Source organism: Stegostoma tigrinum, chromosome 30 (assembly GCF_030684315.1).
Source record: "Stegostoma tigrinum isolate sSteTig4 chromosome 30, sSteTig4.hap1, whole genome shotgun sequence".
NCBI lineage: Eukaryota > Metazoa > Chordata > Chondrichthyes > Orectolobiformes > Stegostomatidae > Stegostoma > Stegostoma tigrinum.
Genome location: NC_081383.1, coordinates 32,754,595 through 32,774,338, shown reverse-complemented (window position 1 = coordinate 32,774,338; position 19,744 = coordinate 32,754,595). Strand labels below are relative to the sequence as shown.

The 19,744-nt window shown below is 42.2% G+C and overlaps 1 protein-coding gene across 3 annotated transcripts in view; it reads left to right on the top strand.

The window, feature by feature from the left end:
- The window catches only part of shdb (Src homology 2 domain containing transforming protein D, b), a 274,286-nt gene extending 256,855 nt beyond the window's left edge, over positions 1–17,431 (top strand). For all 3 annotated transcript variants that reach the window (XM_048559431.1, XM_059638557.1, XM_059638558.1), the window contains exon 7: positions 16,581–17,431. In XM_048559431.1, coding sequence (XP_048415388.1) covers positions 16,581–16,767 — 187 coding nt within the window. In that variant the 3' untranslated portion in view covers positions 16,768–17,431. The remainder of the gene's footprint in view (positions 1–16,580) is intronic.
- Positions 17,432–19,744: the final 2,313 nt, after the last annotated feature.

The following is a 19,744-nucleotide window of genomic DNA, read 5'->3' as shown; positions in this document are numbered from 1 at the left end:
TTACCACAGGAAGTAGTTGATGCCAAAACATTGACTGTATTTAAGAGGCGACTAGATACAGCATTTGGAGCAAATGGAATCAAAGGTGCTTTGTTCATTCACAGGATGAAGGCAACACTGGCTAAGATGCATTTATTGCCCATCCCTAATTGCCCAGAGGTGCATTCTGTGGGTCTGGAGTCTCATGTAGGCCAGACCAGGTAAGGATGGCAGTTTCACTCCCTGAAGGGCATAATTTTTCCCGACAATTGATTCATAGTTATCATTAGATTCTTAATTCCAGATATTTATTGAAGTCAAAACTACTATCAACTGCGGAGGGAATTGAACCCAGGGTCCCCCGAATATTATTTGGGCCACTAGCCATCACCTCCCCTCGGTTCTGGTCCGAAAGCAGGATTAGGGTATTAAGTGGACAATCAACCATGATCGTGATGAATGGCAGAGCAGGCTCAAAGGGCTGAATGGCCTCCTCCTGCTCATATCTTCTATGTCTCTATGTTTTCCCGTAACCATTGATTTCCCTGTCTAGATGGGACCCTCTTTGGAGAGTTGGTGTGGACCTGTTGGGTTGAATAGATTCTTTGATTCTGTGGCAAGGAGTTCCAAAAACTATCAACATTCAGAAGAAATTCCTCCTCATCTCAGTCTTAAATTGGTATCCTTTATCCTGAGACTACACTCTCTGATCCTAGACTGTCCCATGGAGGGGAAATATCCTCTTAGCATTCACCCTGTCAAGCGCTTAAGAATCCTAGATTTATCAATGAGACGACCTTTCATTCTTCTAAACTCCAGTGAGTCGAGTCTCAGATAACAAGGGGTAGAGCTGGATGAACACAGCAGGCCAAGCAGCATCAGAGAAGCAGGAAAGCTGACATTTCAGGCCTAGACTCTTCTTTAGAAAAATCTGTCTCTATCTGTTTAGCCTTTGCTCAAGAGACAATCCCTCCTTACCAGGGATCATGATCTGCCTCCGATGAAATGATACCTTTCCTTAAATGAGGGGACCAAAACTGCTGACACTACACAGATGTAGCCTCACAACAAGCACCTTGTTCAGTTGCAGTAAGACTTTCCTACACTCATACTCCCACACCTTTGAAATAAGGTCTAGAATTTCAGTAGCCTTCCCGGTTATATGCTGCATCTATGTGCTAGCTTTCTGTGTTTCATGCACAGCAACACCAAGTCCCTTTGTGTTACAGTTTTCTGCAGTTTTTTTTCTTTTAAATAATATTGTGTTCTTTGGTTTTCCTTTCTGAAATGAACACTGTCACATTTTCCCACTTTATATTCCATTTGTCAACTTTTTGCCCACTTTCTTAACCTATCAACATCCAACTGCTTATGTTCCTCTCATACTTGCCTTTGCACCTATTTATGTGTTGTCTGAAAATTTGACTACAGTACATTCACTACCCTCCTCCAAGCAATAGTATGTATTGTAAACAGTTGTAATCCCAGCACTGATCCCTGTGGAACTCCACTGTTAACAGGTTAGCAACCGAAAAGGACCCCTTTATTCCCACTCTCTGTCTCCTCCTCATTAGCCATTCCCTATCCAAGTCTGTGTACTTCCTCTAATATCATGGATTGTTCCCTTTCGACTTAATCTTGTCAAAATCCTACTGGCAGTCCAAACACAACATATCTACTAGTTCCCCATTGCCCACTTTGGTTAAGTCTTCCTGGGCTATGATTTTCCAAATGTTCTGCTATTACTTCCTTCATAATTCATTCCAATACTTTGCTAAGAACAGATTCTAGGCTAATCAGCCTACAGTTACCTGCTTTTTACCTCTCACTCTTAGAATAAGGGTGTCACATGAGCAATCTTCCAATCCTATGGTCCTTCTCCAAAATCCAATGATTGTTGGAAAATGGCACCCACTGCATTCACAATCTCTATAGCTATCTCTTTTAGAATCCACAGAATAAAATCAGGGCCTTTAGCCCATTAGTTTGTCTAATATTATTTCTTTATTTTTTTTTATTCATTCACGGGTTGAGGACATCGCTGGCTAGGCAACATTTATTGTCTGTCTCTAATTACCCAGAAGGAAGTTAAGAGTCAACCACATTGCTGTGGGCCTGGAGTCACAGGTAGGCCAGACCAGTTAAGGATGGCAGTTTCCTTCCCCAAAGGACATTAATGAACCAGATGGGTTTTTCCAACATGGATTCATGGTCATCATTAGACTGCTACTTCCAGATATTTCTTAAATTCAAATTCCACCATCTGCCATGGTGGGATTTGAACCCCTGTCCCCAGAACATTATCTGGGTCTCTGGATTAACAATCCAACAATAATACCACAAGGCCATTGCCTCCCCTAGTAATGCTGATTTCAATAATTCCTCCCCTGTATTCTTTAGTATTAATGGGACATTTGAAGTATCTCTTGCTATGAATAGATTGGTAAGGTTTTCAGAGAAAATTTGAAGAAGCCTATTTTTACTGCATCTATTATTTTGAGCTGTGTTTAAGCTCACCGTGGGACTTGTAAAGTGACTGGTAGTTCTTGGATCTTCGTGGTGATCTGTGAGGTGACCTTGCGGCCAGGGATCAACTAGCCAGGTCTCTCAACTTTCACTTCCCCATTCAGCATTCTGTTTCACTGTTCCCCACTTTGAGGTAACTTGACTTGGGAAATGACCATCGAGGTATTTAGGCAAGTGGCCCTCGCTGGCCTGTGGCCCTGACTGTTAGCACTTTAAAGAGCGTGGATCAGTAGCACAATCCTTAAGTGGCAGCTGAGGAATCAAAGGTACAAATCTTACATGAAGGAGAAAAGAAAACTGAGGAGGACATTTAAAGGTAGAATAAGCAAACAACATGAAGCAACAGCTGAAATGATACACAAAGCTCGGAGTTGTGTTGTTGCTCTTATATGCCACTAGAACAGGAAAACATTGTCTGTCCTCTCACACTGAATGATTAACTTCAACCTATGTGTTTCCAGGATAGCTAATGCCAAAGTAAGTATTATCACTATAAATGCCAAACTGTGAGATTTAATTGATTGTACACACAATGATTACATTTCCAAAATACTTTATTTGTAAAGCACTATGAGATGCGCTGAAGATGTGAAGAAGATCTATCTTCACACCAGCTGTGACCATCCCCTTCCAGGGCCATGGGTTATGGTTGCAGCCCTCCCTTTCCCTACAGGGGACAATAACTGAGGCCAATATGGCAGCATGCCTGATCATATTCTACAGGCTGACTCATTCACTTTAGCTTTCATCCGTCACCACTCAAACCCTGATATCCTCAGATGGCGGCATACAGAAGATGTCGACATGAAAGGCACTGACATTCTGTTCCACTGCTGTCCATCACCAAGGTTAGAGCTTTCAGAAACTGAATATTGCACAAAGCTGCTTACGGCAAATCCCTCTTCGTCCACAAGCTTCTCTCTGATGCTCACATAAATGCCAAGTCTTCCTTAATTGTTATGGCTAGTTTACTGCACAAGCTGAAGTAACGTGCACCAGCAGTTTAACCCCTATTGATATTATCCCGATGGCTTTGACTCATCATCAAATGATTTTCCAACAGCTTCCAGTCATTCAGATACGTTGTCCAAGAATCTCCTTCCATTCTTTCGGAGTGGGAACAGCTCCTCTGTATCCTACATTTTAACTTGGACATTCTTAAAGATCCCATTTGGCATCATATTATCGGCCATACTTCAGGAAAATGGCAGGTGGTATTATTATTGCTAGGCAGTGGGGATGGCAGGAAGGGATTGAGTTTCTGCCAAGTCTAGAAGTCCACTCTCCATTGGTAGTTTTACATCTGCTGCTTCTTTTGCTGGAACTAGGCAAATTCAGCTTGATTGACAGTCAGCCGTGGCTCAGTGGCAGCTTACGTATCTCTGAATCATCATGTTCTGGGTTCAAGACACGGTCCATAGCTCAAGCACAAATGCCAGGGCTGTCACCCTGGAGGAGTACTGAGGGAGCAGCCAGCTCTCAGGTGAGATGTCAAACTGAGGTTCCAACTGCCCTCTTTAGTGGATGCAGAAGATTCTTGGCACTATTTCACAGAGGAACATGGGAGTTATTCCCAGCATCATGGAAACATACAGGTCTTTCAGTCTGTTGAGTCCTGGCCAATATTTATCTCAAACAAAAAAGCATCTCAAAAAAAGATTGTTTGTTGTTTGTGAATTCCAAATTGGCTGCCCAGACTTCTACAGTGATGACACTGCAAAAAATACTTGCTTGGCTGCAAAGTGTTTTGAGACATCCAACAGTCATGAAAAAAATGACATAAATGCAGGGGTTTGATTTCCAACGTAGGTGGTTGGAGTATAAAATCAGAGAGAGAATCAGAGAACCCCTACCATAGAGCAAGAGGCCATTTGACCCATTGAAAATGCACCGACGTTCTGAACAGCATCCCAGTCAGACACAGCCCTGTCCCCATAACACTGCATTTGCAATGGCTAATTCAACTTAACTGCACATCCCTGGACACTGTGACAATTTAGCATGGTCACTCCACCGAATCGTCACATTTTTGGACTGTGGGAGGAAACCAGAGTACCTGGAGGAAACCCATGCAGACAAGAGGAGAACATACAAACTCAACACAGACAGTCACCCGAGGGTGGAATCAAACCAGGTCCCTGGTGCTGTGTGGCGGGAGCATTAACCACTGAGTCACCGCTGTGGAAGTATCTTGGCGTTCTCAAGTCACCTTTACTGTAGGAAATCTCTCCTTCTCAAAGGCATTTTACAATGTGTTTTGGTTTCTAAGACACTTGCCCTAATGCACTGAGAAAGATTAAGCAGCTGGAAAGCAGTGATTCTGACTTAGTTGAATACATTCTAAAAAGTTTCATCATTTTCAGACTGGCCAACTCAGTCAAACAGTTTATTCTTCTGATTTTTCTGATTTTTCCATTTTGTTTTATAAATGAACAAAAGTGTTGAAACAAATTGAAAATCAATTTTTAATGCCATTATAATTTTCTTTCTTGGATTGCTTGCAGTAGCATCTTGGAAATTAATCGTTAATTCCAGGTCAATCCTACAGTGTTGACAACCCTAATACCTAAGTGGCCATACTCCTGTTGCTCTGCATATTGATGGCAGAGGAGCAACAGAGACCACAGGGACAGTGAGGAAGGTATCATGTCTAAAAATAACAAACATTTTTTTGACATATTAATGTCACTGCTTGTTTTCCATTTTTCATTCCGAAATGAGTTCACAGGAAATTTGACTGTTAGGTTTCTGTTGGCAAGATTGATGTAACACATTCAGTGAAATTTCAACACAAATGGCCTTGAGGAAATTCCTGGATATATGGCGGAGGCAGGTTCAATTGAGTTATTCAAGAAGGCATTGGAAGTTTTCATTTTGGATAGTAGTGGTCTGCAGGGATATGGGGAAGAGGCAGCAGATTGGCAATAGATTATAGAGCAAGTGCAGGCATGATGGGCCAAAGGACCTCCTCCTGCACTGTGACATTTCTGTGAGTTCCAGGCCGCTGCCTAATTTTGTTTACGTCAATCCCCTTGTGAGCCACACCCCACCTCCTTTTCCACTTTAATAAATTTAGTGAAACTTCATTGATGGGTGTTAAGACGTAGTCAGGACTGTCACTCATTCCTGTAAATGGTTCCATTGCTATGTGCATCACATGACGTGCTAAAACCGAAAAACATTCAGTGCCCAGTTGTACCATTGGATCATGTCAGCCCCCGTGCCCCTGTTCTCAATAGATAACTCCGTGAGGAAATACCCGTTTCCAGACGTCAGGTAAGTATCTAATGGGGCGCGGAGCTAACCATGCCTGGCTATGCAATACTTTTCAAATTGCACCAAGGTTGCAGTCAGAATGGACAGCACAGCATATAAAACAAGCATCAACAAACCCATCTCTTTTGTCAGTTGAAATTCTTCACACCATTCTGCTCACAGTCTCCTACCTCTATTTCCCCCAAGGGTAATAATAACTCTACAGATTGACACCATTGCACTAATGAGACAATGAGTTGGGGGAGGGAACTGGAGAGGTTGTTGATGTTTTGTGTATTTTTATTGAAGGATTAATGATTAAAAGTGTACACATGGGGGACTGCGTGCAATCTAATTACGTGCTGAATTATAGTGATGCACACTGAGTCAGCTCCATTAGACACAATTTCTGTCCCAAAGCCTTGTTCCAAGTGCAGATTGTATCTTCCATACTCTGAACATTTTAACATCAATTTTAGGCTCAAGCATAACCAATACCTCCACAATATTCATTTGCACTGCTGCTTATTCTTGTTTTGTTAGTTTAAACATTTTTTTGTAGCTTCATTCATAAAAGACTGTGGTATCTTTTCTAACTTTCTCATGCACAATTTGTTGTTGGGGTGGAAAAACCACAAGTATTAGCCAGCCATTTCTCCATTACCACAGTTAGCTATTCTTCAGCTTTGAGACAATGTTGCTGTTGCATCAAGTTTCACCCTTCAGCAAGGTCATTACTCCAGTCATCAGTGGAACTTGCGCTTCTGCTTTTAATTTATATTACTAATCATAGAATCCCTACAGTGCACAGGGGCCCATCAAGTCTACCCTGATACTTCAAAGAGCATCCCATCCTATCCTATCTCCTATTTATTGTGGCTTATCCACTTAGGCTGCATGTCCCTGGACTCTACAAGGCAATTTAGCACAGGCAATATACCTAACCTGCACATCATTGGATTGTGGGAGGAAACCCAGACAGACACAGAGAGAATGTGCAGACTCTACACAGTCAGTCACCCAAGGCTAGAATCGAACCTAGGTCCGTGGCACTGTGAGGCAGCAGTGCTAACCACTGAGCCATGTTCATCAATGATATTCCTCAGGTCCGGTTTCCCTCTCTGCCACCTCACTCTGGACAACCATAATACTTCCACCCTGATTCTAGCTGTGAACCATCAGCTCGGCATATGAATCAAACAGGCCAGTCCAGGTCAGTATAGCATGTTGCAGCAACCAGGAAGATGAATTTGAATTAACATAACATCTTTCATGACCCCAGGATGTGACAAAATGGTTCACAGCCAATGACATACTTGTTTTTCACATTACTGTTAAAATGTAGGAAATGCAGCAGTCAAATTTAGCTACAGCAAGCTTCCACAAACAGCAACAACCAGATAATTGAGGACATTTATTTGTCTGCTGCTCTTAAGGAATAAGCATTTTGACTGGTCCACTGGCCAGAGCTTCCACCTTTTCTTCAACAAAGTACAGTTCGGACATTCAGGTCCACCGAAATCTCAACCTAATACCTTAGCCAAAAAAAACCCTGAAAACTCTCAATCGCTGAGCGAGCAACTGAAAAAGCTGACAGGTCGAAATAGAAACTCAGATAAAATTACATAATTACGGTAAAAATTCAAGGAGTATAGGCTTGTTGTGCAATCTATGATCTTTGATTACACCTAATGTTCATTCACATTATGTGCGTGAAAAGTTGAAGAGGTTTGAATGTTAATGGTATGAGTTATTTTGTACAGGTTTCTGGGCATGCTTTACTCTCAATCCCAACTGTTGCACTTTCTGTGCCTGCTGTCTGCCAATTATGCTTCAGAAATGCAAGCAAGATTCGTAGAACATTTTAAATTCAAGTAATTAGCATGAAGAGAGGGCTCTGCATGACAGCAATCACTTGTGCAGCTACAGTTAAAAATAGAGAGTAGATTTCTTAATCTGACAATAAAGTTGGAAACCAGCACAGCAAGAGTAGGGAAAGTCATAATTTAGATTCGCATCAAGCACAGCTCCTCATGCCAAATAAAGAGTCAAAAATGTATTTTTACCCAATTGCATAGCAAGATTTTATACTTACCTGTACTATTCTTTTTCGCTGAAAAATCGATGCACTTGTTTTTATATTGCTCCAATATGAGTGTTGGATCAAATTCCGGTGTTGCAGCATTGGAAAGTGCTCCCAGCATGGCCCTTTTATGGACCATGGTTAACAAGTGTTGGATGAGAAGTGAATTCATGATTGAGCTGCCTAAAGCAGCAGGACTACACATCGATTGAGTAATAGCCATTTGGAAACTATAACAAACTAATTTAAGAAACAAAAAAGGAAAGCTGATACTGAGACTGTTATCCCTGGACATTATGTGGTTGAATGATTCAGAATAGCTTGGAGCGAGTGCCATAAATTTGGGTTTGAACAGCCCACTTGATACTTACTCGCTCAACTAATTCAGTTTCTGGTCAGCTCCTTAAACTGGTTTAAGAATGCAAATAACCACACAGTTTATCCAATTCATATCCCATCTTTTGCAATGGGATAAATCTGGATACATTTCTGCTTGTTTATAACAGAAATTAAGAGTCGCAGCTCCAATTATCCCTGCCCTCCCATGTGTGGTTCAGTAGGTTTAGCACACAGCATCCAAGGCTGATATTTTTGTCTCTGCTTCCTGATGCATGATTTTTAAATAATTAAAACATTCTCTGACTAAGATCAGCTGATTTGGCACACACCAGGGAATCAAAAACCATTACATACTCCAAACAGAGTGTTCACTTGATCATTAGGTCATTTACGCGAACCTAGTCTGTTTTTAGTTTTTCTTAATAGATATTTGTTCGTTGGATGTTAGTGTTGGTGGCTAGACCAGCTTCTAGTGCCTATCCCCAAATGCCCAGAGGGCAACTAAGAGTCAACCACTTAGCTCATAGGTCTGGAGTTACTTGTAGGCCATGGCATGAGCAGACACAGAGAATAATCAAGGAAGTTAATGGAGTATAAGGATGCAGAAGTTAGGCTACACTTAAACAAACCCTGGTCAGATCCCACTTGGATTACTATGAGCAGATCTGGGTGCCACACCTTAGAATGGATACGTTGGCCTAGGACAGGGTGTGGCCTAGGTTTACAAAATGATGATTGGATTTCAGGGGTTAAGCTATGAGGACAGATTACACGTAGTTGGTCTGTTTTGAATTTAGTAGGCTCAGGGGAAATCTGATCAATATCTTTAAGATATTAACAGAAAATGTCAGGGTAGATAAAGATAAACTATTTCCACTAGTTGGGAATTCTAGAACTAGTGGATATAGTCTAAAACTTGGGCCAGACTGTTCAGGAGAGAGGTTAGGAGGAACTTGTACACACACAGAGTGGTAACTGTTTGGAACTTCCTTGCACATATGGCAATAGATACTAGATCACTTGTTAATTTTAAATCCTCGATAGGTAAATTTTTAGAGCAAAGGCCAGAGATCTACCACAATCTCATCCAATGGTGGAGCAGTCTTGAGGGGCTGAATAGCCTATCATGTTCCTGAATTCCTATGTACCAGCTAAAGAGGGCAGATTTCTTTGCTTAAGGACATTAGTGAACCAGATGCGTTTTTCCAAAAATTGACAGTTGTTACGTGATTGACTTTAGCTTTTAATTCCAGACTTTACTGATTTCAGATTTCTCCACTACTTGCCATGGTGAGATTCGAACCAATGCCCTCTGGGGCAGGGTGGCACAAAGGTTAGCACCGCTGCCTCACAGCACCAGGGACACAGGCTTAATTCCACTCTTGGGTCACTGTCTGTGTGAGTGCCTGCGTGGGTTTCCTCTGGGTGCTCCAGTTTCCTCCCACAGTCCAAAGCAGTGCAGGTTAGGTAGGTTGGCCAGGCAAAATTGCTGATAGTGTCCAGGAATGTGCAGACTAGGTGGATGTCAAGGGAAATGCAGAGTTCCAGTGATAGGATAAGGTAGGGCTTTGGGTAGGATGCTTTTTGGAGAGTCAGTGTAGGCCTGCTTCCACACTGTGAGAATTCTATGATCGAAACATGAACCTGAGGCTCTCAATGTCTCATCTGTTGACATTCCCACCAAACCTCGCCCTTCTCTGATATTGTTACCTTCCAATGTAATATGGAGAACTTGTAATTAACTGAGAGAGGTAGCTTTAATTTCCAATAAAATATTGATTTAGCTTTATGTTGCAAAGTTAATATAGAAATAGTCTAGGACCGTGTCCTTCGCATGAGATAATTCGATACTCCTGACACGGGCAATCTGACCGACAATGCTGACCTTCCATACATGCTACTGTTTCTACAATGATCTATCTAATGTGATTTAAAGAAAGAAAGATCTTGCATCGGCCTAATGTTGTTAATCACCTGAAATCATCCCAAAGAGGTTTTCAACAAATGAAGTTCTTAGGAAGGTGTAGTTATTATTACATCTACGAGATGGAACAGCTTGGCTCCTTGAATAGAATTTCCCTAACCCATGATCTCTACCACCTAGGAGAAGTGCAGCTGATGCATGGGAACAGCAGCTCCAAGAAGCTCCCCTCCATATTTCACCCTGTTGTGAATTGGAAATATATCAGCCTTACTTTATTGTCACTGATTTAAAATCCATGGAACTCGTTTCTTAGCAGCACTGTGGATTTACCTACCACCCTGTGGACTGCAGTGATTCAAGAAAACAGCACACTGTCATCAAGGGCAATTAGAAATGGGTAAGAACCACAAGTGATGCCCAAATCCTTTGTACATATTTTTGAAAATTGTAATACAGGAAATAGGGCAGCTGCTCTCTGCAGAGCAACTGGCAAAAATGGAAGTGAAATAAGTGACCAGATAATTGAAGTAATGAAGTTTGATAGATAAATGTTGTCCAGACCATGCAGAGCGAATGTCTGAACTCTTCTGTCATGGGGATTTTTACAACACTTGAAAGAGCAAATGGGCTTTCAATTCAACATCATCTGAACAATGGTACCATCATCACTTTTTCATCTCTGAAATCGAACTTAAAGTACACCCAACTGGTTCAGAGGAATGAGTGCTATTAACTGAGCTGCAGCTGACATGAGTTATAGCATATAAGTTATTTGACAAATTTTGAATGTGCTGGGATTTATTTAACAATTCAAAAGGTGTGAGTGTCACTGACGTAAGTCAGCATTTATTACCCATCCTTAATTGCCTCAGGGGGCAGTTAAAAGTCAATCACAATGCTGTGTGTCTGGAGTCACGTAGGTCAGACCAGATACGGACAGCAGTTTCCATCTCTAAAGGGCTTTCATGAGCCATTGATTCTCAACTACTGCAACCCAAACCAGCCCCTTCAACATGCACCTTGCCGTAGATCATTGTATCTTCGTCTATTTCGTATATGTATGTGGCATACCTCAAATTGTTGCATACAGTAATCCCTCTGCTTGCCCTGTAGTTTATAGTTTTAAATGGATGAACCTTCACAAATGACCCCAATAAACAGAGGGAACACTGTTTTCCTATTCATCTTATACTGTTATCAAATTCAAAGTATGCACATGTTTTCTTTGTCAATTAAGAATGAATTGTCCCACATAGTAAAATCCCAGATAATTGGGGTAAAGCTAGCAATCAACAAGGCCCATATACTAGTGAGTGGTCTCCTCCTGCTACATCCCCTGTGTGCTGATTTAGACAGCAGTTAACAAGTTTATTTGGAATGAATCTTTAAATCCCTACTCATTACTAATCATTTATAAGACTTCCAGTGAACCTTCACTGAATTGTCTATGGCAGACTAATATTTAATTTGACACAAGTTGTGCTGCTGAATTGTAGATCCTTTAAATATCCAATTAATTTCCAAAGCATTAACCTTCATAATTCATTATCTTTCTAGTTACATGTAATTTTCTTCCCTTCCAACAATGTTATTCCCACCTTTCCTGAAACCATAGCTTCATACCAGGTTGTGGTTCCAGAGCTGACAATATTTTATGGTAAACTCACCGAACGGTGATCTTGACAGTGAGTCCTGGCACACTGTTTGATTATGGATCATTGTTCACTCCAGTCCCAGCTTCAAATATGCCACACACCTTGTGCTCTACTCTTCAATATGGATGACTCAATGCTGGTCAGGAACGGGATATAATTAGGCTAAGAGTCATAGAGATGTATAGTACGGAGACATACCAACTCAGTCCAACTCATCCATGATGAGATATCCTGAACTGATCTAGTCCCACTTGTCAGCATTTGGCCCATATCCCTCAAAACCCAAGCTATCCATATACTCATCCAGATGTCTTTTAAATGCTGTAATTATTACCAACCTCCATCACTACTTCTGGCAGCTCATTCCGTATACGTACCATTCATCCTATCGATACCTCTCATGATTTTATAAATATTTGTAAGGTCGCCCCTCAGCCTCTGATGCTCCAGGGAAAGTAGCCCCAGTGTGTTCAGCCTCTCCCTATGGCTCAAACCATGGACCCCTGTCAACGTCCTTGTAAATCTTTTCTGAACCCTTTCAAATTTCACAACGTCATTTCTATTACAGGGAGAGTAGAATTGAACACAGTTTTCCACAAGTGTAATTGCAAGAGGATTTAGTGACTGATTTTGCCTCTTTGTTACCCAGGATCACTGAGGACAGCGATGGCCTCCTTCTGTTAAAGGGTAAAGGAGAGTTTGCTTTAGAGAATGAGTGGGCAGGCACTCTGAGTTCTCTTGAATTGAAATATTTTTTCAGATGAAGTGTTCACAGTCCAGGCCATCATCAAGGGAGAAAGGAGAGGAAGAGAGTGTGAAGTGAAGCAGGAAGCAGTGGTGAAAGCCAGGAGATGAGGTGATTAATACTGTCAGCTGCAACTAATTTCTTCCTCCTATTTCCACAAAATTAGATTTCCACCTTTAGTACATGAGATAAAGCAGAACGGGTGGATTGACTTAAAGTTATGTCTCTATTCCACAACACTGAAGCCAAATTTGGTCACTCCCAGGGGAAGGTTTCCACTCAGTGCTCTTTGTAGTGAAGTCATAAATAAAATCTCTTTATAAACAGTCGCGATTTCACTGCAGATACTATGTACAGCAGATTACCCCTTCGCCTCAGTCACCATATTTAGATCACTGTTCACCAAATGCAGCAGAAAACTGTTCAAACGTGTTGCACCACACAGTAGGTAGGTAGTTCTGATCACTGTAACGTATCAATTGTTAGCCTTTTTTTCTAGATTTTTTTGTAATAGGAGGAAGAAATTAGCAGTCGCAGCTGACATATTAATCACCTCATTGTCTGACATTCACCACTGCTTCTCTGTTCCTGAAAAGATAGCTATTGAGTTTATGTAGATACAGTGGTAACCCTTCCAGACTGATGAGGTAGTTTATTAGCACAGGCAGTGTTGTGCTAGTCAGCTTACAAACCAGTAGATGCAAGAGGCCAGCTATTGAGCAAACAAATAGATCACTCCTATCACCAAGGTGAAAGAAGACAAGGGTCAAGTACTAAAAACATTCCCTTTGGTTAGTCAGGTGGGATTGGTTATTGTATTGTATAGGCATCTGACTAATATGGGAACTCATCAAGGTATTTAACATATTCTAAAGTGATAAAGCTACGAGATCTCCTACCTTGGGGACTGCACATTCTGTCCCAGTTGAAATCAATAATATGATAATTGCCTAGCTTCAACAATTCCCAGAGAATTCCCTTCACCAAATCACCACCCATGTGGAAAATGTGGAGATGATCCCACCTTCCCCCAATATGGCAGGCAATCACTACGGGGAGAATTGGTGAATAAAATGAATAATTGTACTGTAGATCTTTGAATCTGGTTACATGTAATAAGGGTTCTAATGAAAAAACTTACAGAATTTTAGGATTGATTGTTATTAAAATTTAATTACAACGAAGTCCATGTTTACACAAGTTTATTTGAACTATAGTGGATTTAAATTCCGATACCAATCAACGATAATGAAGCACTATTGTGCACTTTAACTTGCAAGTGTTTTTATTTGCTTAATTGGAATCACTTATAAGCGATGCACCTTGTACTAATGGAGGCTGGAGCTCAGGCCTATCACATAGCTGTCAGCACCCCATCTAGGGGCTGTATTTTTTCAGGTAGGATCAGAAGGTGTGGGTGGATTGAGTGATAATTTTAATGCTGGACATTGGATAGTATCAAACTAGCCACCCATTTTACACACTATTGTTATCAATCAAATAATGTGTAGCAAGTATCAATATTAAAGTCACCGATTTTACACAAACGTGAACCACGGCAAGAGTTAACAGGCTATTGAAAAACAGAAATTTCTAAAAACACACAATATCGTCATGTCTTATACATGGCCACTTTCCAACATGATTAAAAGTTATCTTCAATTATGAAAAGAAATTATGTTTACAAAATACAGTCACTCAGTTTTTGTTACTCATCCATCCATTTGTCTTCATTGGCAATAAAAACTTCAGAAGAGTGATGACTGATATCATTGAGCTATGTGCTGACTGGGGCATTTTGATGAAATGTTATTTGGCAAAACAGTGGTGCCAATAAGTTTGTGAACTTACTAATAACAAAAGGCAGCAAGGACAGATTGGAACTCTTCCATGGTCCCCTAAGGGTTCAACGGCCTCCAGGTTACTGATTCTTGTGAAACGATGGGGGGAGAAATAGTTTTTTTAGAATATAGAATATCTTTTAATTGTTTCATATACTCCAGTACGGACGTACAGGAGTTCAGTGAAAAGTTTTTACAATGGCTGCCTCTAATGGCAGCATCTCAATGACAAGTACCAAGATTTGGATTCAGAACGGGAATAAAACAAAAAGCAGCTGCATTACTCAGTGTCTTCAAAATAAATTAGTAATAAGACTGTTATAACATAGTTAAAGAATTTACATTATAGTCTAGTAAAGAATTTCAAACAGTAGCTGTTCAGCTTGTTCTCCTACCGTTCGCACCAGTCCCTAGTCTGACAACTGTCCTGCTCCGCAGTGGCACTCAGCTGCACCAAGGTAAATTGTTCCAGGACTCGCTTCCCCCCCACGCTGCTGCGGGACTCGTTCTGCCCCCCGCACCCCCCAGTGCTGCTCCAGGACTCATTAGCCCTTGTGCTGCCCGGGGTCTTGTCTCGTTTCCCCCCTCGAACTGCTCCGGGACTCACTTCCCCCCTGCCGTGCTGCTCCGGGACTCGTTTCCCCCACACTGCTCCAGGACTCATTTCCCCACCATGCTGCTCTGGGACTGACTTCTCCCCGCACTGTTCCGGGACTCTCTTCCCCCCGCACTGCTCCGGGCCTCGCTTCCACCCACGCTGCTGCGGGCCTCGCTTCCACCCACGCTGCTGCGGGACTCGCTTCCACCCACGCTGCTGCGGGACTCGCTCCCCTCCCTCCCCCCTTGCTGCTCTGGGTCTCTCCTACCCCCCCTATTGCTCCGGGACTTCCTTTCCCCTGCACGACTCTGCGTTTTGCTTCCCCCCCTCCCGCTGCTCCGGGACTATTGTACGCACCCCACCCCCCGCTCCGCAACTCACTTCCCCCAAGTGATGCTCCAGGACCCGTTTCCCCCCACACTGCTCTGGGACTCATTTACCCTGTCACCTCCATAGAAGCCAATGATATTAAAAGAAATTCAAATTTCCGGTTAGTAGTGAATGACACAAGAAGATTTTTCGTTTTTTACAAATTTGACTTTATCCTGAAAATTAAAAGTACCAATGGCTAAATTCTACTTGTGTGAGCATTTACATTTAAACAGAACCAGAACAAGATATTTAGCACAACCGAAAAACCCACTTTCTGCTGTCTTTATGACATTGTCTTTAAGCAGACAGTCAGTTCTCCCCTAGGAGGTCCAAAATTATTTTCATTTCCCAAGAGTTTGAGTTTTTCCCTTCCCAATTGGGAAACTTTTAACTGCAGCGATGATAAGAACTGATGATGCTGGAGTCGGAGATAATAAAGATCGCTCTCCCTTTCTTGGATCCTGGCAGACTAACCTTATCTGTGAGTTTTCATGGACATCTTAGACCTTCCCCTTCTCAAGGCATTCATTAAGGCTACTTCGTATGAAAAGAACCTTTGGAATTGTGGGTAGTATATTAGCATGGACAGAGAATTGGCTAACCAATTCTCTATCACTTTGTCTTCAATCGGGCAATATATTACAAGTGTCAAATCTAAAATCACCTCTTTTACATCAACTTCCGGAGTTAATGTTACCAACAGTAAGAATTAACAGGCTATTGAATAACAGAGGATTCCAGAAACGCCCAATATGGCCCTGTCTTAGAAGCCAGAGACTTGGGATAAAGGGGGCATTCGCAGTTGACAACCTATAACTAATGGAGTGCCATAGGGATCAGTGCTGGGGCCACAACTATTTACAACACATTAATGACTTGGATGATAGAAGTGAGTGGATTATAGCCGAGTTTGCAGATGACATAAAAATACTTAGGAAGGCAAGTGGTGAGGAACCGTCCCTGGCTTTCACCTCCATCAGCAGCATCAGAGAGGCTCTAGGCCAAACGTGTGAACTGCTCCTGTGTGAATCACCTCGTTTTGTAATACAATAAATGTCAATTCAGTCACAATTTAAAGTGCACGGGAAAGGGTTACGAACACAGTTTGTGTTTACATCTACTTCATGTTCCTGGGATTTCTATTCAGCTTATAAAATAAGAAAGATGTAGATTTTGCTTGTTCAGCAGATTCTATTCACCACCAACCCCCCACCTCCGTTTGCAACTCATGCTTATTTCTGGCACCTTTCTTTCTCTCTGCAGAAGCAGCCAAGGATACATGCATATGAAGTTCAGCAAAACAAAAGACTGCAAGTACATTCTCGGCCAGAACAGCCCACCATTTGACAGTATTCCAGAGGTTATAAACCACTACACGAGCCACAAGCTGCCAATTAAAGGGGCCGAACATCTCTCTTTGCAGTTTCCTGTGATGGTGCAAACACTGTGACTGGACCACAGGCAGGCTGCCTGAAACATGGCAGTGAAAAGGAGAAACAAAGCTGTGTGGGAATAGCAAAGGAGGCTAATTTTAATGGAATGTCAACAAGAATTTCAGTTAACCTGGCTTAACATAGCGAATTGAATGCAGCATGGGCTGTGATATGATTACCAGCCAGAGCTGTTGGCAAATTCATTTCCTGGGATTCTATTTCAAACATTGTGGTTGGATCATGAATGTCACTGAACTCACATGTGTAAGGATGTGGTCACTCATTTAACTTGGGAATATATGGAATTAATCTTCTTTCTCCCGTGGGTATCCCACCCCTCTCCTGAATACAAAACCACAAACACCTGGCATTCTGTATACATCACCCAGATGGGCATGTGTGCCAGCCTTCACTGCTGCATTTTAGCTGTCTGTTTCATCATGAGGACATCATCGGCATGGCTTTATCTGGCATCTCACGCAGAAAGGGTTCCTGGTTAGTGATCGGTCTTGCCCCTACCATCTCCTGGCACAAGGACATTGAAGCCAGTTATTATACCCACCCTAATTGAGCTTGCCTAAGCTAGCACCAACCTGGGATTGAATTTGGGATTTTTTCCGGTCTTTGTAACTCAGTACAACACTGTACAGTTCTCCAATCAAATGAAATATTGAGGGTGTAGGAGGGTGGGTGTTGGGCATGGGTGGGGGATGCGTGGTACAGGGGGATTGTGGTTGTATTGGCATGGAATGTCTTCAGGTTTCAGTGAAATATGTGTTTTCTATTTTCAATAATACTTTCTGTAAATATCCAACAACTTCTTTTTATAAAATATGCTTGGAAGAAATGTCTGAATGCATAATTCACAAATCAGGCTTAAGCACAGTGTGTTCTGTGCAGATATTTTTAAGAAATGATGGTGATCGTAGCAATTATTCTGTTAAAGCAAAGTGAGTAATGAGGTCATTACCAAAAGCACCTCCTGCTGCTTTGGGGGACAGAACATTTGCAAATCCTTCTTTTTGTTGAAATTCAACCTTTCCAGCCTGACCATTAAAGATAAACTCTAAAGATTTTTCCTGTGCATTCCATCTTTTCCACCTGTCTCTGTGTCTGCCCGATGCCTTTCTGACTGGTTCTGTCTGGACATGCCTCCTTCTGCCCTCCCATCCATCTACCTGTCTTCATTTTTTTCTATTCCTCTCTCACCATTGCTGTCCAATAGGTCTGGCTGCCCTTCCTTCTATACATTTTTACTTCCTCTTCCCTAACTCATTCCTTCCACCTTTCTCCCTTGTTTCCGAGTGTCTGCAGCTTGTGTTTCACTCTGTATCTTAAGACTGGAATTTAAAGACTTCCTCTTGCTTTAAGTTGGCACAGTGGCTCACTGGTTAGCACTCATGCCTCACAGTGCCAGGAACCCGGGATATATTCCATCCTTGGGTGAGTGACTGTGTGGGGTTGCACTCTCTCCCCGGGGCTGCGTGGGTTTCCTTTGGGTGCTCTAGTATTCTCCCACAGTCCAAAGACATGTAGGTTAGGTGGATTGGCTGTGCTAAGTCGCTGATGGTGAAGATTAGGATGGAGCAGAGGAATCCTTTTTACATTCTGTCTCTGTCCCATCTAGGTCCGGAAATGAAAGGTGTTATTCTCCACTGCCAATTGAGGCACTAAGAGGGAAAGTATGTAAGGGATTCAGCCTTGGACGACTTGCCTTGTTGAAAGCCTGAAAAGCAAACCCTGTTGCAGGTTGCCATTCAAAATCTAGACTTGGGTGGGTGCATTACCGTTGGAAGCCACTGCCTCCACATAGGCGCTGTTGAGTATTACAAAATTGCCATAAAGCCAACAGAAGTAACCCATTCAGCCCATTGAATTAGCTCCACCATTCAGTGACTTCATGGCTCATTTGATAAATTCAACACCATTTTCCTACCTTTTCCCCACATCCGTTAAAACTTTCCTGGTTAAAAACCTGTTTTTCTCAGCCTTGAATATTGTTAATAACCCAGCCTCAAAATCCCTCTGTGATAAAGAATCCCAGAGATTCATTGCTCTCCCAGAGGAGAAATTCTTCCTCATCTCTGTCCTCAATAGACAACCCTTTACTCTGAAGTGATGCCCTCCCCACTTCCATCCTAGTCTTCTCCAACAAAGAGAAACAACCTCTCTGCATCTACCCCAGCCTCTGATTGGCCAGCAGATCCTTAGGAGGGAGTACATGGGTTGTTGTTGCTGGAGATGGTCTATTGCTACCCAGTTAAGTACCTGATTGATTATAGAGTCATACGGCATGGAAATAGACCCGTCAGCCCAATGAGTCCATGCAGACCAAGTTTCCAAAACTAAACTTGTCCCACTTGTCTGTATTTGGCCAATATCCCTCCAAACTTTTCCTATTCATGGAGCTGTCCAATTCTCTGTTAAATGTTGTAACTATATCTGCATCTACCACTTCCTCCAGCAGTTCATTCCACATACGAACCGCCCTTTGTGTGAAAAAGCTGCCCCTGAGATGCCTTTTAAATCTTTGTCCACTCATCTTAGAAATATGCCCTCTGGTTTTGAACTCCCCCACCCTAGCGAAAAGACTTTTGCTATTGACCTCCAGTGAAAAAGGTCCCAGCCTATCCAGCCTCTCCTTATAACTCAAACCCTCCAGACCCGGCAACATCCTGGTAAATCTTTTCTGAACCTTCTCTAATTAATTAATATCCTTCCTATAGAAGAGTGACCAGAACTGTACAAAAGTGGCCTCACCAACATCCTGTACAACCTCAACATGACATCCCAACTCCTATTTTCCATGGTCTGAGCATTGAAGGCAAGCATGCTAAATGCCTTCTTAACCACCCTGTCTAAGTGTTAAGCAACTTTCAAAGAGCTATGCACCTGAAACCCTAGGTCTCTCTGTTTGGCAACACCAGCCAGGACCGTACCACCAACTGTATAAGTCCTGCCCTCCTTTTTTATACCAAAATGCAATACTTCACA